We start from the raw sequence: 26,216 nt of genomic DNA on the forward strand, positions 1-26,216 counted from the left end.
AATATTTCATCAAGTGTTTTAAATTTTAATACATTTCAAACAAAATTATTTTAAATAAAACAAATAAATATAATAATAATAAAATAATCCACTCGAAAAAATGTTTTTAACTTTCAAGTGGTATTGAATGCGTATTATAGTATCTACACAATATATACTTCTACATAAATATCATTAACATTCACATACAATATTATGACACACATACAACGTTAAAATTGTACATTTATTATACTGAGTGTTGTGCACAGAGTTGATTTATTCAAGTTTTGTACAAATAAAACTATACAATGTAAGCACTTTAGAAACCATACTTACACATTTGAACATTTGGCTATAAATTTGTTTTACTACGACTATTCAAACAAATTTGTTCAAAACCCAAAATTATACAATATAATATTCTTGAAGTACACTTCTTGTGACTTTTAACAAACCATTGTTGTATGTGGCAGTATATGCGCAGTGCTGCAAAAGTTTGGTGTGCAGAGCGCACATGGGCCCCAATCATTACATACATTTGGGGGGGGGGGGGGGGCAGTCTGGAGCAAACACTATAAACGCACAACTAAATCACTCACGACAAAATTTGTTTTTATTTAAGCTATGTTTTTTTTAAAATTGTGACATGGGTGTATTAGGTATTATTAGATATTTAAGTGCATTTAAATATGATGGTAGGTACCTGGTACTAGGTAGAATCATGTATATTGTACTATGTTAGAAACTGAAGAGTATCCACGTTTCAAAATTTGAAGTATAATCAATTCACGCCGACATTTTTATGGGTTCAAGTGGTTATACCGCTTGGGTGTGATATCAAATCTCTCTCATTAATATTTTATATTAAAGCTAACTAAATTACCCACCTACTCATCATTACTGAGTTACAATTTTATTGTTTTCCTATTTAACACAAATTCTTGAAGTTTTCAAAATTCAGACTTTTTTCATTTTAATTACCATACTTACTTGATTAAAAATCAAGAAAGTAATTGTGTAATTTTAACAACTATTATAGTATCTTAAAATGAAAAAAGACATTTTTAAAATTCCGACAATGTTGTTATAACTATATCGAAGTGATAAAATATTTATTTAATCAATGAGTCCATTGAGTATTTGAATTTTGAGTAGATACTATGTATAAAATATAAACTATACATAATTACGTAGGTACTTCATAAATATGTAGATAATATTGTATAATATATAACAGTTATAGGTATATAGTATATACATATAGTTATATATATGTATATATATACACAAACTGATATAAAACGTGTTTTAAAACCTACAAATGTTGGTGCTTAAAGATTGTAAAACTTGCAACAAAAATTAATCTAGGAGAGGCCCAACATAATTACCGCCTATGGGCCCCTTATTCTGTAGTTTCGGCACTGTATTTGCGCGTACTATATTACAATATAAATTTATAAATTTAATTTTGTTAAAACCGCGGGGAACTCTCTTTTGCTGTATAATGGTTTAAACTTTTCAAAAGTATCTCATTATTTTAATGGACGCGTTAAATTTTAAATCAAATCATAGTAAACCAAAATAGTTTTGTAAGTTATGTTTTCAATATTTATATGGTTATTAGTATTTTCTTGACTTGGTTGGTTGAACTAAGTTTTGCTAAAAACAACATATAACTAATTCAATGCACGGAATAGTGGTATGAACTTTATCGGATTGTGTACCTATAGACAATCTTAATATAATATAAAACAAAGACCCTTTTTCTGTCTGTATGTTTAGATCTTTAAAACTACACAACGGATTTTGATGCGATTTTTTAACTGATAGAGTGCACTAATCATGATTCAAGAGGAAGAATAATATGTATGTAACATGCATAATATAGAAGAGAAACTTTTTTGTATGTACGAGCATATCTCGAAAATAACTCTACTTATTTTAATACGGTTTTCACTAATAAATCGGTTGAGTCACGGGGAAGGTTTTAATGTATAATAATTTTGCTTGGGGAAATTAATTAGGTGGCCGAAAATAATAATGATCTATGTTTATATATATAAAAATAAATGTTTGTCTGTATGTCCATACTGGCTTTTTCTCTAATAAATACATAAATATCTATAGTAAATAGCGAACATTTTTACAATTTACATGAAAAAAGTGAAACCAGTTTATGCTGTTATATAGGTTCTCAAACCGATTTTGTGAAAATTTTGAATTGTTCTTGGAGATATCAGGAATGTTTAAAGAGTAGTTTGAACCACGTTCGATTTATACCAAGTGTTATACCCTATCCACCACAAATATATTGTTCACCTTGGTCGATTTAGTTCGCAAAGCTACCTAAATTTATCTGTGAACTGAGGTACCTAGGTATAGGTACACTAAACCCAAGATACACTTATATAATCTAAAATTTTTTTTTAATTTTTTGGTGTGCGAAATCAGGTTATAGGTACAACTAAAATTGGATGTTGGTTTATCCGAAGTTATTAGCCTCAAAAAATGACTGGACCATTTTCAATAAAAGTTGTTTTAATAGATTATTACTTGAACATTGGATACAGCTTGATTTTTCAAATCATGTAGGCTGTAGATAGGTAAATGGTAGCTAACACATGATTTTTATGTTAAATTTTAAATCAAATCATAGTAAACCAAAATAGTTATGTAAGTTATGTTTTCAATATGTTTTCAATATTTATATGATTATTAGTATTTTTTTGATTTGGTTGGTTGGACTTAGTTTCGCTAAAATCAACACAAAATTAATTCAATGCACGAATAATTGTATGGACTGTATCGGATTGTGTACCTATAGAAAATAATATATAATTTACATTTTACATGACAAACAGTCTTGGTGGTTGATATTGTTTTGAATTAAAACAAAATAACTAAAATCATTTGAGCGATAATCGCTATTTTACTTTGAATATCAAACGTTGTCAAAATTTGATGTCTTCATAAAAAATGATTACAAACAATGATGATTTTATACTTCTGATATTGTTTTGCTGTAAAAGCTTCTATAAGAATTATACGTGTCCCCATATTACATTTGAAAGCTTATTAATACCGAGAATTAAAAATGATCGACGAACAATCCAAAAAAAACCAAACACTTTATGGTAGTGCCTGCAGTAAATATAATAACTTGAAATTATTGTATGTACTAAGTAAATTTTTTCTTCTCTAAAAATACCTAGATTTTATTTTTTATAACAAAAGAGCATATAAAATAATTTGAGACAAAATCGTTATTTTTCGTTTAAATAACAAATTTTAATATTCACCGGTAAAACTTTCACTTTCTGAGTTTTAATTTATGGAGCTACAGCCAAAAGTCGTCCTCGGTGATACTATTACAATTACCTTGAGATAAGAAGTTACTCATAAATAATATTATGCAGGTATTCCCTATAATTTTTCAACCCATTTTAGACATTTGATCATACATTACGAACACAAATTTAATCAATGGAATATGTATCACCATTTTCTAATGTTATATCAAAAAAAATCCATAACTTGTTTTATTATAAATTATCATTCTAGTTACCCGTCACCTGTTTATTTATAAATATGCATGAATTTCAAACAAAAAAATCAAATTGTGATTTACTTATTAAATTGATGTACCTAATTGTTTATTTACAGGTCATACTTGCTTTATGGCTTGTGTCCATGACTATATTCGGTCCAGTTTTATGGGTCCGTCAAACAGAATCTGTGGAGTTGGGAGATGATCCAATATTAATTGATGCTGTCCATAGATATGGTTTGGCTTGGTGTATAGAGGACTGGGGACACCCGCACGCAAAGTCTACGTTATCTAAACACGTTTATGGTACATTTTATGTAATGACTTATTAGACTTACCTATAATATGTATAAAAAACAGAAATATAATTACAAAAAATGTATAAAATACGTACAATCAAATTGTAGTAATTTCTATACGCTACTATCATTATTTATACAGTACATTATTTAGTTGTTGTTATAATATTATTTATTTTGTAATATTAAAAGTCGATTGCCCGTTTATCATTTTGGACATCTAATTCGTACTATATAGATTATAGATAAATGTAGTACACTCGAAAAGTAAAACGCGTAATAAAAAGTAAAAATCCATTACAATTTACAGGTATTCTGTGTTTTGTTCTGGTGTATGCTACACCTGGATTTCTAGTTACTGGAGCCTACACATTGATGGGTCGGAGACTATGGGCAGTACGACCACCATTTGATGACCAGCAGGGCATGATAAGTGTTCAACAGGTTAATAAATATATAATATAGGTAGGGACGGTAGGGCGTTTCATAACCATGGACGGAATTTAAATGAGTTTTTTTTCTTCCGTTTTCATGACAGCTATGATTTTATTTTTGTTGTTATAATCCATTATATCCTTTCGATTTGACATTTTTAATGGTTTACGAGATTTGCTTTATTGTGTCAATTATGGTGCGTCTTAATGCTGAGCAACGCATTTTAGTACTCAAAACGCATTATAAACATGGGTAAAGTGCCGTTCACGTTTGTCACCGCAGCCATGGTGTGAATAAATATGGCGCGTTTCACAGAGTATCTAAACTATATATATTTTTGTAAGAAAAAACTTCTGTAATAAAGTTATTCTAAAATCCTAACCTAACCCTAAATAGTTTTCGTCCGTGTTTATGAAACACCCTATATACATTACATATATTTAATATTTTAATGTATATGTATAATGACTTCAATTAGTTTTTAATTATTACAATTATTTCAATTAGTTTTTATTTATTGTGAAATAATTAATCTAAATTTATTATAAAACAAACAAGTTGCGTGTTTCGGATGTTTACATTTTACAGTACACAATAATTGATTATTAGTTATTAAAATAATTAATTTAACCCGGTTTTAATTTTGGCCATTATTTAAATATCAAAATATTTTACAGTTTAAATAAAATACTTTACTATATTTTCATAAAAAAATTTCAAACAAACAAACTCGGTAAATAATAATATAAAAACAATTTTATGTTTTGATAAGCCAGCATTAGTATTTTAGTTATTAATAAAATAATAAACATAATAAACATATACGATATACCAATACCTTTCTTTAATAAAAATTACTCAATATATAAAATTTAGGTACTATATATATTACAAATTGTATTTTAATTTTCAGGTCAGAATGGTACGCGAGAGACGTAGAGTAGCAAGAATACTCTTTTTCTTAGCAGTTATATTTGCATTGTGTTGGTTACCATACAACTTATTAACACTTTTTTTAGATTTAGACATCACACTTGATAATTTTGGTCTAGATCAGGTATTTACGATTATTACACCAAACTATTTTGTATTTATTCGTACGATATGGACAATATAAAATCCATTTTTTTTTTTTAGGAGTATTTAATGAAGTGGTATCCATTTACACTTCTTTTAGGCCATGCTAATTCAGCAATCAACCCTTTGTTGTATTGTTTTATGACAAGGAATTTTCGAAGAACAATCAAGGGTTTTGTATGCAATACTGGAATTGCGAAGCCGAGAAGAAGAAATCGATGCAAAGTAAGTTGATAGTCTACGACTTCTAATGAAGACAGTTCAGGTTGTGTGTACTTACAATGGATATGAGATAAACATTTATTTTACAGAGAAAATATAATATTTCCCCATATTAAAAATCGACATCACGTTTAATGGTCATAGATCATATTTCTTCAAATTTATATTGGACAAGAAAATAGACTTTAAAAATATAACAACAATTTTTATAATAATGGAGTATAATTATATGGTGGCCAGACGTACTCTTTTTCGTAGAGCAGTACTCTTTTTTGATACGTGTCCTAGTGTCCTTAACAATAGTATAAAGTATATGCAATTGTACCTACTCTAATTTTTTTTTAATTACTGTAGACTCATACATGTTTATGATTTTTATAATTTGGTTATTAATTTATATTTTATGACTCGACCTAAAGCATTCTTATTGGTTGGTAGCATGGTTAATTCAATTTGTTAACTGTTTTGTTTTATCAGTGATAGTGACTACGACATTAGTGAAGATAAAAATTCATAGAATAACAGTTAACAAAGCTAAACGGTAAATGTATACCTACAGTTTTTTTGTACAATATGAATCAACCAAGTAAAAAATGTGTTAATTCAAATCTATAGAATGAGTTTAATTTTATGAAACCTACCTCCATATCTTCTCATATTGTGTAGGTACTATGAAGTATGTAAAAATGATTATGTAATAATTTTCTATTATGTTTAAATTATAACATACCATCGTAAATTACTCGTTATTTATTTTTTAAATTTAAATGTTATGTTTTTGTATTTAAATATGTAGGAAACATATTAATAAAGTTTTGTATTTATTTATTTAAATGTTACACTTGATATGTTTACCTTTAAAAAACATGTATGAACTATAGTTTAAGTTTACTTTAAATTACTTAAATTTCAAAGTATTTTCATCATAAAGACTAAATGAATTGACATTATAATTTCAAACAATTGGTTTTTATAGTTAAAAAAAAAAATAGAGTAATCAGATTAAGAAAAAACAATTTTTATAGAAGGCAATTTGGACTATGGTTTATGACATGGGTAAAACGGGTAGAACAGTGAATAGAAAAAGGAGGGCTAAGGTATAAAAAGCACTCTTTTTAAAATTTTTATATCCGGTCACCATAGGTATAATGTACAATATGTCAATATTCTATATCGGGGTCCGCAACCTATTTGATGCTGTCAACTGTCAAGTGTCAAAAAATTAATAAACATCAACAATTGTTCACGTGCCACAATTTTAATATACTTTATTTTATTTTAAACAAATTGTATAACCATAAACAATACTGAGATTATTTAAGTTAGTAACAGTATAAGCCGTAAGGTTTATTAATTTAATAACGTATCAATAAACAAACAACGTTTTAATACGCCGTTTTCAGTCTATACTATCTTAGTTCGTGGTTTTCACCCAAAAATGTCTATATTTTCATACAATAATTATTATTTATAAACTTTACTCGTTGACCACATAAAATTTCTACGAGGGCCGCATGCGGTTAAAGGTCAAACACACTGCACACATTATTTGTTATTAAATATCTAATTTCAATGTATAATGAATGTACAATTTTCCTGATAACGTGAAATGTGATATTTTGATGGTTTGGTGTATCTTTTTTAGCACGTTAAAATTTAATTATTTACAAAACAACATTTCCATCCGTTAGCTATTTATTTCCTACAGATATGTTCTATAAATCCTAATAATTGGATACATTTTCATACAAATGCATTTACTAACATGGAAACAATGAAATATACGAATAATTAATTAATAATACGTTACGATGGATTAATTTAAATTTAACTAAAATATAAAGTCAATGGATAGAGAGGTACATAACAATATTTAAATATTTACATGAAGTTCAAACCCGAAAATTAATATGTTTAATAAACTTGCTGTATACTGTATTATTGTATCGTCCGGTATGCAATATGAAATGTAAAGAAAATATTTATACCTCAAAACACTCGAAATATATAGAAGCACGTAATGAACAATTTGATAAATAAATTATAAGTCTCGATTTTCATCAATCGGTTTCAGAAAGGGCTGACCGAGAAAAGCACAACAAGTGGATACGGCTCGTTCCGCAACCCACGTCGGCTATGTTTCACCCTGGCCCAACTACGCCAAAACAATACAGTCCAAACACGAACTGCAACGATATCAAACCTTGCTGTTCTGTAAATGAAAAAGAGTTCATTTTGTAATATTATATTGTATTGATTTGCTTGAATTCATTTTTATATTATATAATTAATGTATTTAATGTATATAAAGCTTATATAAGTTCGTACTCAAAAAAAAAAAAAAATACTCGTAAATAATCTTATTTTTTTTTTTTATTATTATTATTATAATTATTATAACTATTGTCGTCTTTTTACAAATATCTATCTAAAATGTTATTTAATTTATTGACATAAATATAATATAACAATATTATTGTACATACCTACTCAATATTGCTTCTGCGTAGACACTTTCTCGATGGAATACTAAGTAATAGGTATAGTAATATAATAAGTAATATGTACTTTTTAAACTATTACATCGTATATACAATATATGTATATTATACATATAGTATTATGTACTCAGTGTTACCTATACATATATTAGAATATCAATTATGCAAAATGAATAAAAAATAAAAACACCAGAAAGGGTACAGAGATCGGGTATACGGGTTACCCTTATACCACGGACTAAGATGTATCTTAGTCCGTGCTCTATACCTACTAGTCTTGCACTTTGTCTTCGCTCACTTTAGTACCAGGTGATATGGATATAAATATGCAGTATTAGTACAAATTGTGATAAATGATATACACCCAAGTTACGATTCTTTAAGCGGTGACGACTTACCAACCGTGTATGGAAATTCAAAGTATACGCCTGAACTTACAAATTCTATAAAAATAAATCCAACAAAATATATTATCATAGTAAAATATTTCGGCTGTTAATAATAGACAGTAGTCTTAATCGTGATATTATTTTGTATTTAACTATAGGTTATCACTTGCCATAATTATTTTCGAGCTTTAATCACATTTTGTAGGAAGCTTAAAAAAACATATTTAAGTTGGTCGATACCTTTTTAAAAGTATACTTTAACTTGTATAAAATAACTTTTAGAATTTAGGATTCGTCGTTATCATCTGCATATTATTATAATGTCATACTTCAGCGCGGTCCAGTGAGCGTACTTAAAATTATATGTGAAATTCTATACAAGTATTTTTTTTTCCATACAACCTTTATAATGTCATTTACAATAACTATATATTATGAGCAGATAAAAACATTGATAGAAATATTAAGTTATGAAAAACTGTAATGAACCCCTCGATGTTTCGTAGCTTTATTTCATGTATGCGTTGGGCGATGTGGCCTAGCTAGAGTTCAAGTCTGTCACGTAGAACCTCAAACAAAATATATGCCCAGCGTCTAAAACGGTGGAAAAATTGGGTAAAAAAAAATTCATAAAACAACAACTCAACCTGATCATTGTCAATATTATACTATTAATAAATTGATCTGCAATTTGTTATATTATTCGCAATGGACAATCGTGTAGAATAACATGTTCTCAAGGACTAAACAAACTTCTATTGACGTTTTCTCTGCAAACAAATACACAATAATTGTACAGTAGTATGTATAGTCCAGATTCGTAAAATGTTATTGTAGTAGATACTAGATATTACATTATACTATATTACTAGCTGAACCCGCGCACTTCGTTGCCCGTTAAATGTACCAACTCTTTATGACTCAAACTTTGTTCAATTCGTTATTGAATATTCGGTGTATGGTGTTCAAAATTAATCTTAACTTTTCCGTTGCCCGAAACAAAAATTCTGATTCGCAGCTGTATATTATCAGGTAGGCAATCTACCTACGGTAGATCGCGGACCCCGTGCTGTTTGTACGTAAGTGTAAGATTTAACTCAAAAGTGTCAAAGTTATACCAAGTTTGTCGTATTCTACCTATGGTGGATTAATATAATCATTCAATACAAAACCCTAACCTAACCTGTTGCGTCACTGTTGTATTTTTGACATCCAGATTTACTACTTTTCCGGTGGATTTTCCTAAAATGTTGTTTCATAGAAACCTTCTCCGTGATAAACTCATTCGTTTAAAGAAAAAAATAAGAAGATCTGATAAGTAGTTTCAGAGTTTACCCTATACAACGATTTTCATTTCACATTTATATAGTTAGAAGATATATTATATATGTTAAGGTGTATGACCGCATGGCAGTAAATGTTGACAGTCACCGGTGTATGTCGACATTCACTAATAATTTTGGTGAATGTTATCAATTATTTCAAATATCTCACAATGCGGACATTTACCAGTATTTGTTGACATGCGCAATAGTTATTTAGTGAATGTTAACATGTGTGACAACGACAACATAATATATAATCAAATAGATAGCTAATAAATTCATAAATAAATATAGTAGAACAAATTAATTTTAATAATAATTATTAATAATTTAACCTAGATTATTTCTTAGTCAAAAAGTTTGTTTGATCTCTTTTTGTTATTTTTCTTGAATAAGGGTTATCAAAATAAAAAATTATATATTTTGTTTATATGTTCTATTATAATATATACCATCAACCATAAAAAATTCAAAATTTGAACTTGAAACAAAAAAAATGAAATTTTTTTTTAAATGCGCCAAAAATGCCGCCGGGCGCATTACCATGTGATAATGACGGGTGCGCCTGGCAGAGGGTTAAATAAAAACAATTATCTTCCCTTTTTTTAAATAAAAGTGCACTAAACTTTTTATAAAAAATATCTTTTATACTTTTATCCATTATTAGTTTTAATTCGAATATAATATTAATAAAATATTACACTAAGGCCCGTTGTATTACACTAAGCTGTTGCGCTCGGTTTAGAATACGCGTCGATACTGACGAGGGTATATTTATATTATATTATCTAGCAAACGATTGACAATCGGATTGTCTCATGCGATAACATTACTAACGTCCAAACGTCTCCAATGCATATTGTGGCTGGGCGATAACATCTTAATAATTTTACAAAATAATACAAAAATACCTTTTTCATACATTGTGCTTCAAGTGTGGTCAACATTTACCAAACACTGACTGTAAATGTCAACAATCACCGGTGTATGAACGCATTAAGACAATTTCGTCAACATTCACTACGGTTTTTGGTATATGTCAACCTACACCGGTGACTGTCAACATTCGCCTACTGCGGTCATACACCTTAACATATATATTGACAAAAAATAATAATACAAATCAACAAACATGCTCGTAACCAATAGCAAGCAATATACAATACACTATTATTATTTTAATCAGCAACTAATTTTTTCATTATTTAGTTTATTTTTTTTAAACAGATGGCGCCACTGTTGTATTTTTTGACATCCAAATTTTCTACTTTTCCGGTGAATTTTCCTAAAATTGTATTACATAAGAACCTTCTGACAATTACGAAAACAACAAAAAAAGAATAAGCGAAATCGGTGTGATGCGATGACCAAGGGAAACAGGGATCCATTTTTATATATAGAGATTAACAATAATTATTGTTTTTATTAAATCTGAATACCTGATAGATTACATCATAGACGTGAGCACAGAAACCCGAATAAGCTTGAATTTTTTTTGAGCAGCCACAGTCTCTAAGTATTGTATTTTGGGACTCGGTAAATTTTAACTAGATAAAATAATATTTCTAAAAATTAAGGACAATGTACATTATAGTTCAAAACAATATATCTTATATATATTTTTTTTTCGTTATCAATTATAGTTAAAAATGATTACTTATAGAATTATCGTTTATAACACAAATGCTATCTATTTATCGGAATCAATATGATTTCAAACTGTAATTATTGTCATCAACAGATCTAGGAATAAATTGGAATTTTTTACGATATCATCGTATATAGTGATATTACACCGCACGTCATGGTCGCTGTCACAAAACAAACTCATTAAGCGTGCTGCTATTACCATCGGACATCCCATAGACATAATAGATTATAATCTATTATGTCTATGGAACATCCTGATAAAATATTGTAATCAATATGCGCAACAACCTACATGAGGTTCTTCCCCTCTCCACCTATTACAAATTTGGAAAAAAATTTTTGGTATATATTTAGCGTGATTTGGCGTGTCAGTTATGGAATATTTTGCTGGGCACCCGATCAGTAATGTAATTTATGGACCACGCAAGCTATACAGTTGCGTATTTAAAAGTACAATATATATTAATTTGATTTTGATAACTTTTTTTAATTGGTTGGCCTGAAAAATGGATAAAACCTAGATAGGTTTCGTGGCATACATAATAATATGCGTGGGTATTAAAAAAAATGTACATCACTACGACCCTATCATGTTTATTATAATTAAACATTTCGTGGGAGGAGCTGTAGAATGGTTTTAACAAAATGTTGGACTTTAATGGCGTTTTTTTCACCCAAAAATTAGCATATTTAAAACAGAACATTTTTTAAACAGACCTATTTCAAACACGTACACCCAAAGGCCTATTTTTTAATCACACAGATATCACGAGAGCACAACAGTTCAAAATAATCACCAAGTGGTCTCTGAAATGGGCGACACAGGGCATTCGAGGGACCGAAAATAGGTTCATCATCAAATTTGAACCCTATCAGACCTATATTGTATCGAGCACCTTCAGGTAACCAGCACGACTTGTTATTAAAAAAATTCACTAGAAAATATTTGAGCATTTTAATAAATAGTTATTAAATTATTTCTGATTTCAATTTTTTCGACAACCCCTTCTACTCCGCTCGCGATTGTTCGGACGAACAGTAATGTATCAACATACACAAAATAGCTATTGTTACAAGTCCATAACGTTTATAAAAAAAAAATCGTGCATTAAAATTTTCGTAGTATAAATTAACTGCGATGGTATATTATATTATTATAACGATTAATTTTCATATTTGATGAAATATGTTATCACTAGAATTCTCGTACGGCTTACTAAGTTACATTTGTAATGGCTTAGATAATATACGCAATTCGTATGAAAATCGTTATAGATCGACGAACAACAGATTAATTTCGATGATTATATTATATATAGCTTTACCCGTTTAACGTCCAAACATGGCGTTTGCGTAATTCACATTTTTTTATACTTACGACATGATAGTATAAAATGATAAATAACAGAATAATATATTTTAAATTTTGAAAGGTTCTTACAACGGTACAGTATATTGGCGATGGTTGTGGATGGTATAATAATTATTACTGACTATATATACTGAGGAGGGAATCCCGACCACGACGATTGATTCCTATAGCGAAAAGCGGTTGGGCGGGACTGCAATCCTAAATTGCACTATAATAATATAATATAATACATACAATTATTATAATTTTTATCATCAAACAGCATCAGCAGACATGAATAAAAAATATAATAACCATAGTATAATATTATTATATTATAATATGTCGACCGCCATTTGGAAACGTTTCAGCGAATACGTCTCTTGGTCCATTTAATAATTATGCGATGGAAAATTACCATAACTCGTCCTTCGAAACGATACAACGGCTCTATGATATTACTATATATTTATTAAAAACAACATTATCAGCGTCCGCGCACCATAGTATTAAATTTAATCGATATCTGCTATATTCCATTGCAATTCATTACAAAGCATGGAAAGTCCAAAAAAAATACGCACATTTTACGTCACGCATACATGCAGGGACAGATCAGGAAAGGGGAGGTTAATAAGGGCCTAAGGGCCCCTTCATTATTTCTCCATTTTTTTTATAAAATTTTATAGATTCTAATATTACTAAATTCCATTTGGATTTCGTTATTTAATATATAATCAATAATTTATTTATTACATTGAAATTATAATATATTATACTAAATCTGTTAAAACAATATTTTAAATTAAGAATACATTTAATATCGTAATTGTATTTGTGTTGTAAATAATGTTTGCCCCCCCCCCCCCCGCCATCTCAAATATTTGCTCTGGATCCTCGCCTGCGTACGTGAATAATAGGAACAATATGATATTATATTATTATACAATAAACGATGAAATTTACGTGGAAGTTACACTATCGTGGTCCCTCCTCAGTTGTGGTACCAAATGAAAAAAGCTATATTATGATAGGTATTACGTCGAACCATAAGACGTATCCAGAACGTGTAGTCTTCTTTTTAATATGTACATAAGCGTTGTGGATTTATAATGTGTTCACTAACTTTTACGTCGATTTTCGTGGATGATTTTTAATTCTATTAATGATTATATAATGACTAATTATGTAATAATACAGTAGGTATGTATAACGCCGTATAAGAAAAGCCTGAAATTAAAAATAATGTCAGAAGCAAAAAATTGTGAAAACAATATCACTAATGCTTAGACACCCGGATAAAAGGGCATGGGCAATATCGAAGAAAACGAAAAATATAAACTAGCAGAAGATAGATACCTAAAATAACTATACGGCCGAAAAATGAAATTAAAACTTTGCGCGGACGAAGACGTCGTAAATGATAATAATATTATATTAATATACGGACTCGTACAAAACAGTTTTGTGAGTAGAGAACAAAAACCAAACTCAGAGAAGTAAAACGGAGAACTGAACGTCGGAAAAAACACAATTTTAATAGGATAGATGATGTATACCAAATACAAACACGGCATTTCCGTTTGCACAAAAACAAGACTCATAGCATTTAGCATGTATAGCGTACAATCGACCACCAGTTGCTCGTTGAATGCCGACAAACGGATAGCAACTGCCAGAAATCAAAATAACATCCCCGAATTCCTCCATCGGTCCAGCTTGGGACAAGACGAGCATATAGGTGAGATGACAAGCAAGTAAATGCTTAAGAAATATCAAAGAAACAATTATTATAGATAATTTATTGTTGTCATTACAGCAAACAAGGGAAACAATTTAAAATTGTAATCCAATAAAAATATCAATAATTTAGCATTTACAGTATAATGTGTGCACTGTGCAGGCTGAGGGTTTACTTGTACATATTATACAGTTTTTAATAAATTGACGACACTAATGATTTATGATTAATTTTACAGGAAGTGCAAAAAAATTATATTTTTTATTTTCAACCGGGCTAATATTTTCTTTTCATCTCCATTGTTCAGAAGTTTTCGGAAGTTTTTTTTTTTAGTTCGTGCAATTGAACGTTTTGAACCATAACACTTAAATTTTGCGCCTTAATCACACAAGATTATAATTCATGTAGATATACTCGGTGATCATGACCGTTCAACGGCACACTATTGCAATAAAGCTCTATGATGATGTAATTGTCCACGTATTATTATAGTATTTAGATTAAAACTGGCCCTTGAGCAATAATTTAATCGATTGGCAACATTATTTCCTCGAATTTAAACGCGTCACAGTGAAACATAAGTACCGTTTATTCGGAAATGTTATCATTATTCCGCTGTATGAACAGGACAATAAATTATTCTCTAAAACTCAAATATCCAATCTCTAAAATTATATTATCGATTGTAAGTATTTCGATTGTGAGTATTTCGATTTGATGTTATTTTTTAACAATGATATTATTTATACGACAGTAATATATAATAACTAATTATACTGTAATAAAATATATAAACCATATATGATCACCTGTTGAGATTATAGGTAGGTACATTAAAATTTTTTTTTTCTTTTAATCGAACGACTTGTCGATTTGTAACTATTATAATATGGGGCGTCATACCGAGCAGAGCAAAATCAGAGTATAAAGGCATGTGAGTATCAAATATCTACGTCATGTTGTGCGTTATTGGTACTAACTAGTGACAAAAATCGAAGCCAAAATACTGTCAACTATGGATACGTCATAATATTATAGAATATATCAAAAGGTGACATACCCCGCGGTAGACCACATCACACGAGTCGCTATAATTGTTAATGTTCGAGGCGACGTCTACTTTTCTGTCTTTAATTTCATTTGCGACACGATACGATGACTGACATAGTCATAGAGATCATATTATATCATATTACCTACCTATATAGATACCGATGACCTGCGTCGTTATAGTCGTTTCGAAGGTGTTATTGAATTATTTAGTGCACACGATGTTTACGTCAGATGAAATCAAAAAACGACTGACAGCCACTATAAAAATTCAGGTTCAATTAAACGGATACGAATTAAAATATAATAATATGTTTAAAGTGCATCAATATCCCATGAGCCATAAGTGTACCTATTAATGCAAAGTGGTATAGTGTAGGATAGGTAATACCAATTCACTACTTCTATTATTTCTATTCACTTAAAAAAAATATATTTATAATATTATATAGGTACAAAGTGAAAGTTAATATTTTTTTTTTTGTTAATATTTACAGAGTAACCAACACATTTTCGATGAACTTGTCTATCATCGATTATTTAGTGACATTCATAAGCATACCGATGGCTGTTGGAAAGTCGGTGACCGGTTTGTGGCAGTACGGCCACATTACGTGCAAATTAACATCAAGCATCGTATTCCCAAGGTATAATAACTGGTCTGTCGATTTCTCGATAAATTTAAACATTTTTTCATTCAAATATAATACAAAATATGTTTATGGCGTAACAAAAATATATCAACCAAGAGTAAAAAAAAAAATACATAGTATAAAAAAGGAAAACAATAATAATCATATTACGGTTTTTGAGCGCAATAATTCGATTTCTTTGGTGCTGTATCCTAAAGAAGTTAGCACTTCGTTTGTATGTTGACCCAACAACGGAGGCTCTCTTCGGATTGCATTACTGCTGTTCTTGAATGTAACTGCTGGACCGACTACTTTCAGTTTTGCGTTGTATGAGCAGTCAATATCTTGGACGATATTTATATCCTTAACGTGTTCGTTGTTAAATGCCTATAAAAAAATCATCGATATACATTTTATATTCATATCGAATTTTTGAATTAAATTAAATAACTATGAATAATATTTTATAAAAGTAGGTAATGTTTTAGTTAAACTATATTCAAAAAGCCCGTGGCAAAACTGTGTTAAATCGTTCAGATAGGAAATAAAACGCGTCGTTCTACTCATTTAAATACACGTTTACAACAAAAGAGTAAAGTTATACGTATATATAATATTATAAAAAAATCTACGAGTTTATCGTACACATCATTTGATACATCATCCATACAGATAGTTTCCATTTATATTGAAGGAGATACGGAGGAGAAGTTCGAGCTTATTGTCTACAGTTGATTGATGGATTATTGTGTTTACTTTACATTAATAATAATAGGTTTTCTGCATATAAACCTACATAGTACATTATGTTGTAATATTTAATTTCTCTCTAACATTATTTTTTCAAAACTAAACGCTAAAAGTTTGAGCTATTTTATATGAATATTTCATATAACTTACAGGTTGTTTAAAATTTACATGGAAAAAAGAAAAACACTAACCCTATGTTCTAGCTGGCGTGAATCCGTAAAACAAAACGCAATAATATTGTCGAAAACAAACTATCTATAATAAATAATACTATTTCGTGTCGAAGAAACACATAAGCCACCTGCAGAACATCGTGTAAGTTTAAAGCTAAAGCAGAACGATTAAAACAAGTGAGGGCATAATTTTTCATTTTCCTCGCATATTATTATTAATGACAGACAAAAATTTACGGTGAAGATCTTTATTATTCTTAAATTATATGACCGTAAAATACTTCAAAAACCGTGGTTAAGTTTAATGATTAAACCTAAAAGAAAATAAATAATGAAATAAATTAGGATAAAAGGTGTTTATATAAACGTATATAATATACTTATATAGAACGTGTGAATTGTTACTATTATTAGATCTTAAACACTTAAACAAATATTAGTATCGTACTTGTGCCATGTCATTGACGGGACCGTAAGGAAAAGGTACTCCTTCGAAAATCGTCATCCACTCTTCGTTTGTTTTGGATTCTAAAATTGGTTCGATGATGTTGTACAACTGTTCTCTATTCTTAACGCGACAGGCGTTGTTCACGAATCGCTCGTCCGTAGCTAATTCTGAAATCGATACGCGATCGCAAAACGATTTAAATTGCACGTCGTTTCCCGTACCAAAAGTCAGGAAGCCATTCGATGTTTTAAACGCTTTGTAAGGAACCATACTTTCGTGTTCAGTACCCCATCGTTTCGTTAGCATGCCTTTAAAATATTTAAGCTATAATAAGTGTAATGTGCAAAATATAAATTCAAATAAAGTGTTGCGTATTACAATGCTTTTATTGTCTATAAACCTTTAGATCTAATATAATCAGCGTAACATTAATATTATCCTAAAATCTAAGCCATAAGTATTATGCGATTCGTATAGAAAGTGTTCGTGAAACCAAATATACCAAGTTTTTATCACAACTTTATTGTACCGCAAATATAATATAATTTTTGTACCCCGAATTATTCTTGATGTATTTTAAAGTTTGTTAAAATTCATTTTTTTCGACAATGTCGTAATATTTATGTTTGAACCATAAAAAATTAACCGTCTTTCAGTGAGACAACTAATTATTGAAAATAAGTCAGGATAATAAAATCCGTTCAAACGTTTGAAAAACGTTCGGATAATATGAAATGCTTGTTTCTATTTATTCTAAAAAGTATGTTATTGAAACGAAGTTTTTTATGGCATGATGCGGGACTAGCCGGGAAAAAACGTTCCTGACAAAATACTATAATTTAAAATATATTAAACAGTTATTTTAGCCAAAACATCCAATTTTTATTCCATCATACTGATCGATCTAGTAATGCGATAATGCTTTTTAAAACAGATTTAAATTTGTTTTTATGTCTACTTGATATTTGAAACATGAGACACTTAGTAGAAGTGAACACTTCAACTTAGTACAGGTACACTTGTTAACTTGTAAAATGTACGTCGATACTTGTAATAAAATAACTATTTTGAAGTAGGTATAGCCAAAAGCCACTTTACGCATTGTATAAAGCATTACCTGCGTTTAAATAATTTGATCCCAAATTGAACATCATCGAAAGCTGCGTCGATAACAGATCACAGTCAATTTTGTCACCAACGCCGCGATATAAAGCCGCTAAAATCGCACCATGAGCATACATTCCAGTCATTAGATCGGTAATGGGTATAGCACATTTTGCTGGAACGGCATCACCGGTGGCGTTCATTAGACCACCGATCGAGGCTGCAATAACATCGTAACCCGGTTTTTGGTTCCACGGACCCTTTGATCCATAACCGGTTATCGAACAAAATACCAATTTCTGGTTTATCTTGCGTAAATCTTCGTATCCGATACCATGTCTAAAAAAAACAGAAACAAGCCGATTTAATACGATTGTTTTATCCGTAATATACTAAATATTATACCTCAAACAAATAAAAATAGGTATAATAAAACAATTTTAATGTCAAATTGTAAAACAAACCATTTCATGCTTCAAACCAGTTATATATATTATACAAATATGGTTATCATCAAGCGGTGAACTACATCGATAAATGATTTCGTAAAATATAAATATCTCAGTTGGCCTAAATATCCGTATTTGACATTAAGTAATTGTCAATTTCTAAAGATATATCATGTTGAAATTTTTAATTATTGAAGCTTTAGTATAGACTTAATAGGTGTTTAGTACTGATTCAAATACGACTTTATGGTTATAATTTATAATATAATACAACTATAATATAAATGTAACATTCAACTGAACTACATCAGGGACTGAATACACAGTGGTTATTTTATGAGACAGTGTCTTTTTGCATAAAATATATTAATCCATCGTTGACGTCAAACACGATACACGATACGAGCATTATTAATATATCCGTGTAACAATTGAAAGTAATGAGTAATGACCGAACATTATTGTGGAAGGTTAATTATAAGTAAATACGATATTGACACGACAAGCATAAGTCGTGTGCTTACAATATTCTAATACTAACTAATATTAATTATTTATTTTATGATTTATATCATCTATATTCTATACACATAGGTATTTCAAATATTAATCGTATATAAACAAAATTCCATTAAATTTAATCTATTTAAACATACATTATATTTTATGCTTTTGAAGGTGAAAACGTTTTTGTTAATGTTTCTACTTTGTAAATCCCCACAGAGCGAATAAACAAAAACATTATTTTCCTAAAATCGTGCATCTTATTTTAAAAGGAGTAACTACAATATAACTACGTTAAATCACAATTTCTTACGTTGTGTACATATATTGTATACTAATATACACATTTTCTAAGATATATTTTCCAATCAATGTAACAAAAGTAACGTTTATTCGACAGTCACTCTGTCACTGTTAGCAGAAAACCCGCTTAGACTATAATTCAGTTGTCAGGATTTGGCCGATACGACGATACTTATACATACGACTACCTACATTCACCTGGTGTTTAATGAAGTTGTATGTATACCGAAAGTCCTATGTCATACTAATTATACCGAGATAATATACTCACCCCCCAACCACGATACCAACTTTTGTACACAATACAACATGTTTATAACAATATGAGTAATGAATATATTCAGTATTTTGAATATCTCTATAGTATATTTACATCTTTATATCCTTCCCCCCCCCCCCGTAAAAAATCCTAGATACGCAACTGTTAGGATGCAAAATGGTAATACTTAGGTGGTTTGTGAAATACTGCAGCAGTATGTGATGTACGTACATCTTTGACTATTTCAATTATTATTATTTACAATTTAATAAAGTGCTCTGGTAAAAGCACTTTGATTGTGATGTGTGAGGATATATTTAACTAGAAAACTATTTGAGATTAAATATTATACTCTAGGTCGGTGCACGGTTGTGACATATGGTCATGTGTCACAACCCTTGCACTATATCTTTGAACAAAATATATATTTAATAAGCTATTTACCTTATAATAAGGTTTATACACACGTATATCAATTAAATTCTTACCTGTATGGCTTTATAGTTTTTAACAAGGTTGGGCATTAACGAGCTAATAAGTTAAAGTTAAGTTAAAAAGTTAAGTTACTTTTAACTAAGTTAATTAACGAGTTAGATTTTGCCCCATGTTATGCAGTAACTTAACGAGTTAATTAATTTTATTGGCATGTTAAGTTAATTTTTTCCCAAACCACATATTTAAAATAAATTCAATCTTGGAAAATTAGTTAGGTATATAAAAAAAACCCCGAAATATTAAATATTAATAATTTAAATAATAATTTATAATAATAGTAAGTTATTATATTGCATATTCACAGAAAAAGTTATAGGGGTAACCGCGTCTTTAATAAAAGAAAAATATAACAATTTACCCAGTACCAATCTCATACACGAAATATAACCTAACCTATACCTAATCATTATTAATATTATAACTTGTTATTATATTTTTATTCATTCATAGAATTACAGCGATAACTTGGCCCATCGGTGTAAATTATATAATTATTTAAAAATTGTAAGACATTTATTGATTTATTGAATTATTATGTTATTTGTAAGCTTTAAAAACGGTAGGTAGGTATAATTATTAATTTTATTTAAAAAAAAAGTAACTTATTTTTAATTAAGTTAAGTTACTTTTATTTTAAATTTTTCTATATTAACTTAAATTAACGAGTTAAAAAAAATTGTTAACTTGCCCAGCCTTGAGTTTTTAATTTTTATCTAGTACGTCCAAATGAATAATTTAGGTATATTAAATTATGTGAAAAAGATAAGAAAAAATAACAAAACAATAAACTATGAACTATATAATATAATATTATAATGCTCAATTATACAAAAACAAATAAATAAATAACATCGAACTATTTTACTGCCTAATCAATAATCATTATGTGATTTCAAAGGTAACAGTTCAATTTTGTAAACTAACAAATAAAAGATAACGTAGACACTAGACAACTAGCTTACAAGAAATGTCAAATCGATATTTATAAATTTAGGTTTGTATTGGTTTTCATTCATAAATTAAACTCTAAATTCTAGAATATAACATTATTTGCATTTTTTCCTGTTTAAATTGTTATAAAGTAAATTAAAATGCAAGTTTCCACACCATTCAAAACTAGGTAATTTTTGTAAAGTAAAACCCAATTAAAAAAAAAGTGGGTAAGTGGATGTCACTCTGCTGTATAGTAGGTTACAAGTGGGTCACTGTAATGGATGGTGTTAAATTTGAATTCAATGATATAATATCATTGTATAAGAAAAACGATTCTGAGCGAAAACAGTCAGTCAGCCTATGATATTACCAAGTATATTTGATGATATTACTGCGAATAAAGTAATTTATATATTTGCCTATTTACGTGGAACCTTGTTTTAAATTTTTAATCCTTAGCTACAAAAGTTGAATATTTTATAAATTTTTAACTACAAAATAATTATATAATTTTAAATTTGATAAATTTTATCAAAATTTGAACTTTAAATGCTTATAAATAAAAACTGTGACTAAGGATTTTTAATTTTTTTCGTCTGCCTTTGAAACAATAACCTAGGAGCCTTCTATTAAATTTTCAAGCTTTTTTAATCAACAGATAAAATTTTATTGATATTTATAGAAAAAAAAACTAAAAAAATTGAAAACTGACAATGTCCGTAAACAGCTCAAAAAAAGTCAAAATATTTTTAAAATTTTATGGTGTATAAAAAATGCTAATATAAACATTCAGTCAAAATTACATGTCCTTACGGTCATTTTTTTTAGAGTTACACCAAAAACCAAAATCGATTTTCTCAAAAACAGATTTTGCGTAAAAATTCCCGTTTTTCCTTAATTTTTCTTTTATTTTTCACGTTGCTTTTGAAAATTACAGGGGAAATTTTTACTTTTGACCCCCCAAAGTACCAACTAGATTCACTTTCCTATCAGAAAAGTTACTGTTGAAGAAAATCCAAGCACTTTTACTGCCCTAAAAGGTGATGACAGACACAAAAAAAAAAAATAAAAAAAAACACACATCATTGTAAAATCAATACATTCATCGCTTCGCTCAGAATCTGAAAATTGTATAAATTTATATTAAACTATTATTTATTGAATAATTATTTTTTTTTTAATGTGTATTTCTATTTACGCTTTCCACGAATCAAGTAAATAATTGCTATATTATAATTTAGTTTCCCTGCTAATCAATACTATAGTATTCAGAATTGGTATAGGAGAGTCGATATTATTGTTATTTCTTAATTCATAGTATTTTTTAGTTGACCAAAACTTAAAATGAAAAAACTTTAATGTATGTCATATTTCTTAAAAGAACCCGAGATAGTCAATTTGTAGTTTATTTATATAAATATGATTAACTACTTCAATATTACTAACTATTAATTTCCATTAATTATTGGAAATAGTAGTGTATTGTTTTTCAATTATAGCTAGAGGCGGTTAGAGTTGCTACTATAGGTATATTAGGATATGTGCGAGGACAATTAATACGACGAGACACTTTGTATTAATAATACTGTTATGGCTTTATCAAACTATAAACATAAGTGTTAAAGTGTTATTGAATTATTTCTATTGTATAAACACTTATGTAAGTACCTACACACTTAAAATATTATTAACGTTAATGAATGAAATATGATATTAATATATCTATATGATTTTTATTATCTTAAAAAACGTTGCAATAATCGTTCAACTATAAATCTTGTAAAATTTAAAAATAGACACTAATGTTATGATAAATATAAAATAAACAACAACCAAAAACTTTAGAGCAGAAAACTTCACATTCAAAAACCGATTCAAGTCTAAAAAAAAGTTATGAAAACATAACATATTTTAATATTTAGCCTAAAAACATAAAATTTCATTGAAAAAGTATTTTTGTTTATTTATTACTACAAAATAAAATGTATTTATTTGAAAATGATGGAAAACATTTATTTTTTAGAATTATTATTGTATATAGTTTAATTATAACAAATCATTCATTTCTCCGGCTTATTTTCGCAATTTGTCAATAGGTTTTTCCTTAATCTTGAGATAATTTCTATTACAAATCAGAAACTAAACATATCTTAAGCCGGTAATAAAGTACCAACAAAATAAATTGTTCAATCAATAAAAAGAACCACTTACTCTACGTACAACTTTTAGATCAAATCCTTCTGTTGGGATAACTTCTTTGATTAGAAAAACCAATTAAAGACACAATACTAAACAATACACTCATCAATCTAAAACTTATTCAATTCACTCAGAACTTTTGTATACTTTTTTGAATTTTGGGCACTAAATGATTCCTGATATTTTTGGGTGGCACTCATTATTTTATCGGTAAAAGCTGCAGATTGTGCTGTAAGGAAAAATGCATGATTAAATGTTCAGTGGAAAAATGCAAATTTCGTTAGAAAAATGTTCTGGGTGCCTGTGTGATAGTAAATGCGCAGCAGCCACTATCTTGTACAAATACAGAATTGGCTGTATTCATTAATAATATTAGGTAGGTATGTTCATACTTTATTCTAAGACAATGAATTTCTCAATTTTTAAAAAACAAAATATTATAGGATTTATAGTAGTGAATTTTATTCAGCTTTTACAAAAAAAAAAACATTGTGCATTTCGATATGTACCTAAACAGATTATAAATATTATTCCTAGGCAGTATTTGTAGGTAAAATCCCAAAATCAGACAACGATTTTTTGTTGGTTATTTTGAAAATAAAAATTTCGTCAAGTTATTTAACATTTTTGTTGGAACGTTTTGTTTATTTTAGGCCCTATAACTTCCGAGCCCTAATTCGTAGCCACGCATTACAAACGGAAAAATGTACACTTATTTTACCCGTTCGTACTGGTCAATTATCACGATACAATGCATTAAGCAATACATAGCCGCAGCAGAATTACTTCGGACGAGCAGAAACGCGTTAAGCGCATATACAACGACGATGTTGTTTGTGGGGGGTGGGGGGCACATGGCCCAAGACTAGGATTTTTTATTTCGTTCCCCTCCCCCGTGTCTCCCGGCAGCGCCTGTCAGTCTGCAGTGCAGTCTCTCACCTGTCCAACGTGCCAGGTATGTAGTTCTCGATGAGCACGTGCGACCGCTCGACCAGCTTCCGAATGATCGCTCGGCCATCCGGCTGCTGAAAGTCCACGCACACACTCCGCTTGTTCCGGTTCAGCGAGACGAAGTACAGACTCAGACGGCTCTCGCCGCCCCCGCCGTCGCCACGGACGTCCACGAACGGTGGCCCGTACCGGCGGCTGTCGTCGCCGGCCACCGGTCTCTCGACTTTGATCACGTCCGCGCCCATGTCAGCCAGCACCATCGCGCAGTAAGGACCCGCGGCCACCCGGCTCATGTCCACCACTCGGACGCCGTCCAGCGGTCTAGGACCGAAGCCGCCACCGTTGTTCGTAGACTTTGCTCGGCGGGCCGTCGCCGCCGCGAGAATCGATCGTCGAAACATAATATTTAGGATGGTAGCGAGCGATCGAACACCCGCAACGATCTGTGCAGTATTAATGTTGTTGCTTTATAGATGCGGTCTTGTACAGTGTCCCATCGGCGTTTATCGTTGCACTCGATCGAACACGCGGCTTGCACTCGTGTCATGAAGTATATGACACTACCGTACGCCTGTCGGACTAATACTGTAGTTGCGATTATTAATTTTTATCAATCCGTTCGATTTCCATATCGAACCCGAATTCATCACTAGACGTCGCAGTGGTACCATCACACGGAACGTTATTATATTATACTTGTTTCATATTATAATAGGACAATAGGTACTTATACAGGTTGTTTCAAAAGTATTTAAAGTTTTCATCGTATTTGAAAAATTACCATTTATTTAAAAAATTATAATAGGTACAAGGTTGGGGTGAAGTAATAATATTATTCTCAAAATATTCCAGTTAGGACAAAAGGTATCCTTTAGGTATAGGTGCCTGCATTTTGTTAATTAACTATTCCGACTTTATAACTGTCAGAATCTCGTTAATCATTATATAAACGCTCAAAATACATTTTTAACAGCACGAAAACACCGTGTCGCTGTATATATGTCCCGTTTATGGTCGCTGAACAATATCAGTTCGCAATCGGATGAAGATTTTTGAACCATTCTGTATACAATCATATACGATAAACCTATACCTATGCACTACAGTACAGACGACGATGGTTTACGCCCATTTATGCGCTATTGTATGTGATATAATACTATACGTGGGGGACGGAGTGGCCGAGCGGACTAAGGCGTCGGCTGCGACGCAGCCGACCCGAGTTCGATTCCTCGGCCATGGGTGGCATTTTTCTTCGGACAAGTCACGGTGTCCGGAGAACAAGGCGCAGGGGGACGGAGCTCCCCTACTATTTTTATTTTTATTTTGCTACCCCTACTATTTTTTTTTATTTGGACGGGGGGACGGTACAAACAAATGTCCGAAATAATTTTTATTAAAATGTGGATTTCAATTTATGTCAATTATATAACAAGTTTTACTATTT

The 26,216-nt window shown here is 29.8% G+C and overlaps 2 protein-coding genes across 4 annotated transcripts in view; one reads left to right on the forward strand and one right to left on the reverse strand.

The window, feature by feature from the left end:
* Nucleotides 1–8,051, forward strand: part of LOC132944917 (orexin/Hypocretin receptor type 1-like) — a 158,504-nt gene extending 150,453 nt beyond the window's left edge. Inside the window, exons 6-10 of one of the 3 annotated variants that reach the window (XM_061014471.1) lie at nucleotides 3,646–3,835; nucleotides 4,139–4,272; nucleotides 5,177–5,320; nucleotides 5,401–5,565; nucleotides 7,630–8,051. In XM_061014471.1, coding sequence (XP_060870454.1) covers nucleotides 3,646–3,835; nucleotides 4,139–4,272; nucleotides 5,177–5,320; nucleotides 5,401–5,565; nucleotides 7,630–7,803 — 807 coding nt within the window. In that variant the 3' untranslated portion in view covers nucleotides 7,804–8,051. The remainder of the gene's footprint in view (nucleotides 1–3,645; nucleotides 3,836–4,138; nucleotides 4,273–5,176; nucleotides 5,321–5,400; nucleotides 5,566–7,629) is intronic. The other 2 variants (XM_061014470.1, XM_061014472.1) reach the window with 2 other exon arrangements.
* Nucleotides 8,052–16,237: 8,186 nt separating this feature from the next.
* Nucleotides 16,238–25,367, reverse strand: LOC132944704 (succinate--hydroxymethylglutarate CoA-transferase). Its single transcript, XM_061014182.1, has 4 exons — nucleotides 24,758–25,367; nucleotides 18,690–19,015; nucleotides 17,573–17,880; nucleotides 16,238–16,588 (listed from the first exon to the last, which is right to left on the reverse strand). The coding sequence occupies exons 1-4, from the start codon at nucleotides 25,168–25,170 to the stop codon at nucleotides 16,364–16,366; spliced, it is 1,272 nt and encodes a 423-aa protein (XP_060870165.1). The 5' UTR covers nucleotides 25,171–25,367; the 3' UTR covers nucleotides 16,238–16,363.
* Between the last annotated feature and the right edge of the window lie 849 nt (nucleotides 25,368–26,216).

This window comes from Metopolophium dirhodum, chromosome 5 (genome assembly GCF_019925205.1).
Source record: "Metopolophium dirhodum isolate CAU chromosome 5, ASM1992520v1, whole genome shotgun sequence".
Classification (NCBI taxonomy): domain Eukaryota; kingdom Metazoa; phylum Arthropoda; class Insecta; order Hemiptera; family Aphididae; genus Metopolophium; species Metopolophium dirhodum.

Bases quoted from the DNA above. Each gene is read 5' to 3' on its own strand.
- LOC132944704 (XM_061014182.1), bottom strand. From the start codon at position 25,170: ATGTTTCGACGATCGATTCTCGCGGCGGCGACGGCCCGCCGAGCAAAG. The intron at 19,016-24,757 runs GTGAGAGACTGC...TGTTTTTTTTAG, and splicing joins ATACCTGGCACGTTGGACAG to ACATGGTATCGGATACGAAG. The intron at 16,589-17,572 runs GTACGATACTAA...ATTTTTTTATAG, and splicing joins CCGTCAATGACATGGCACAA to GCATTTAACAACGAACACGT.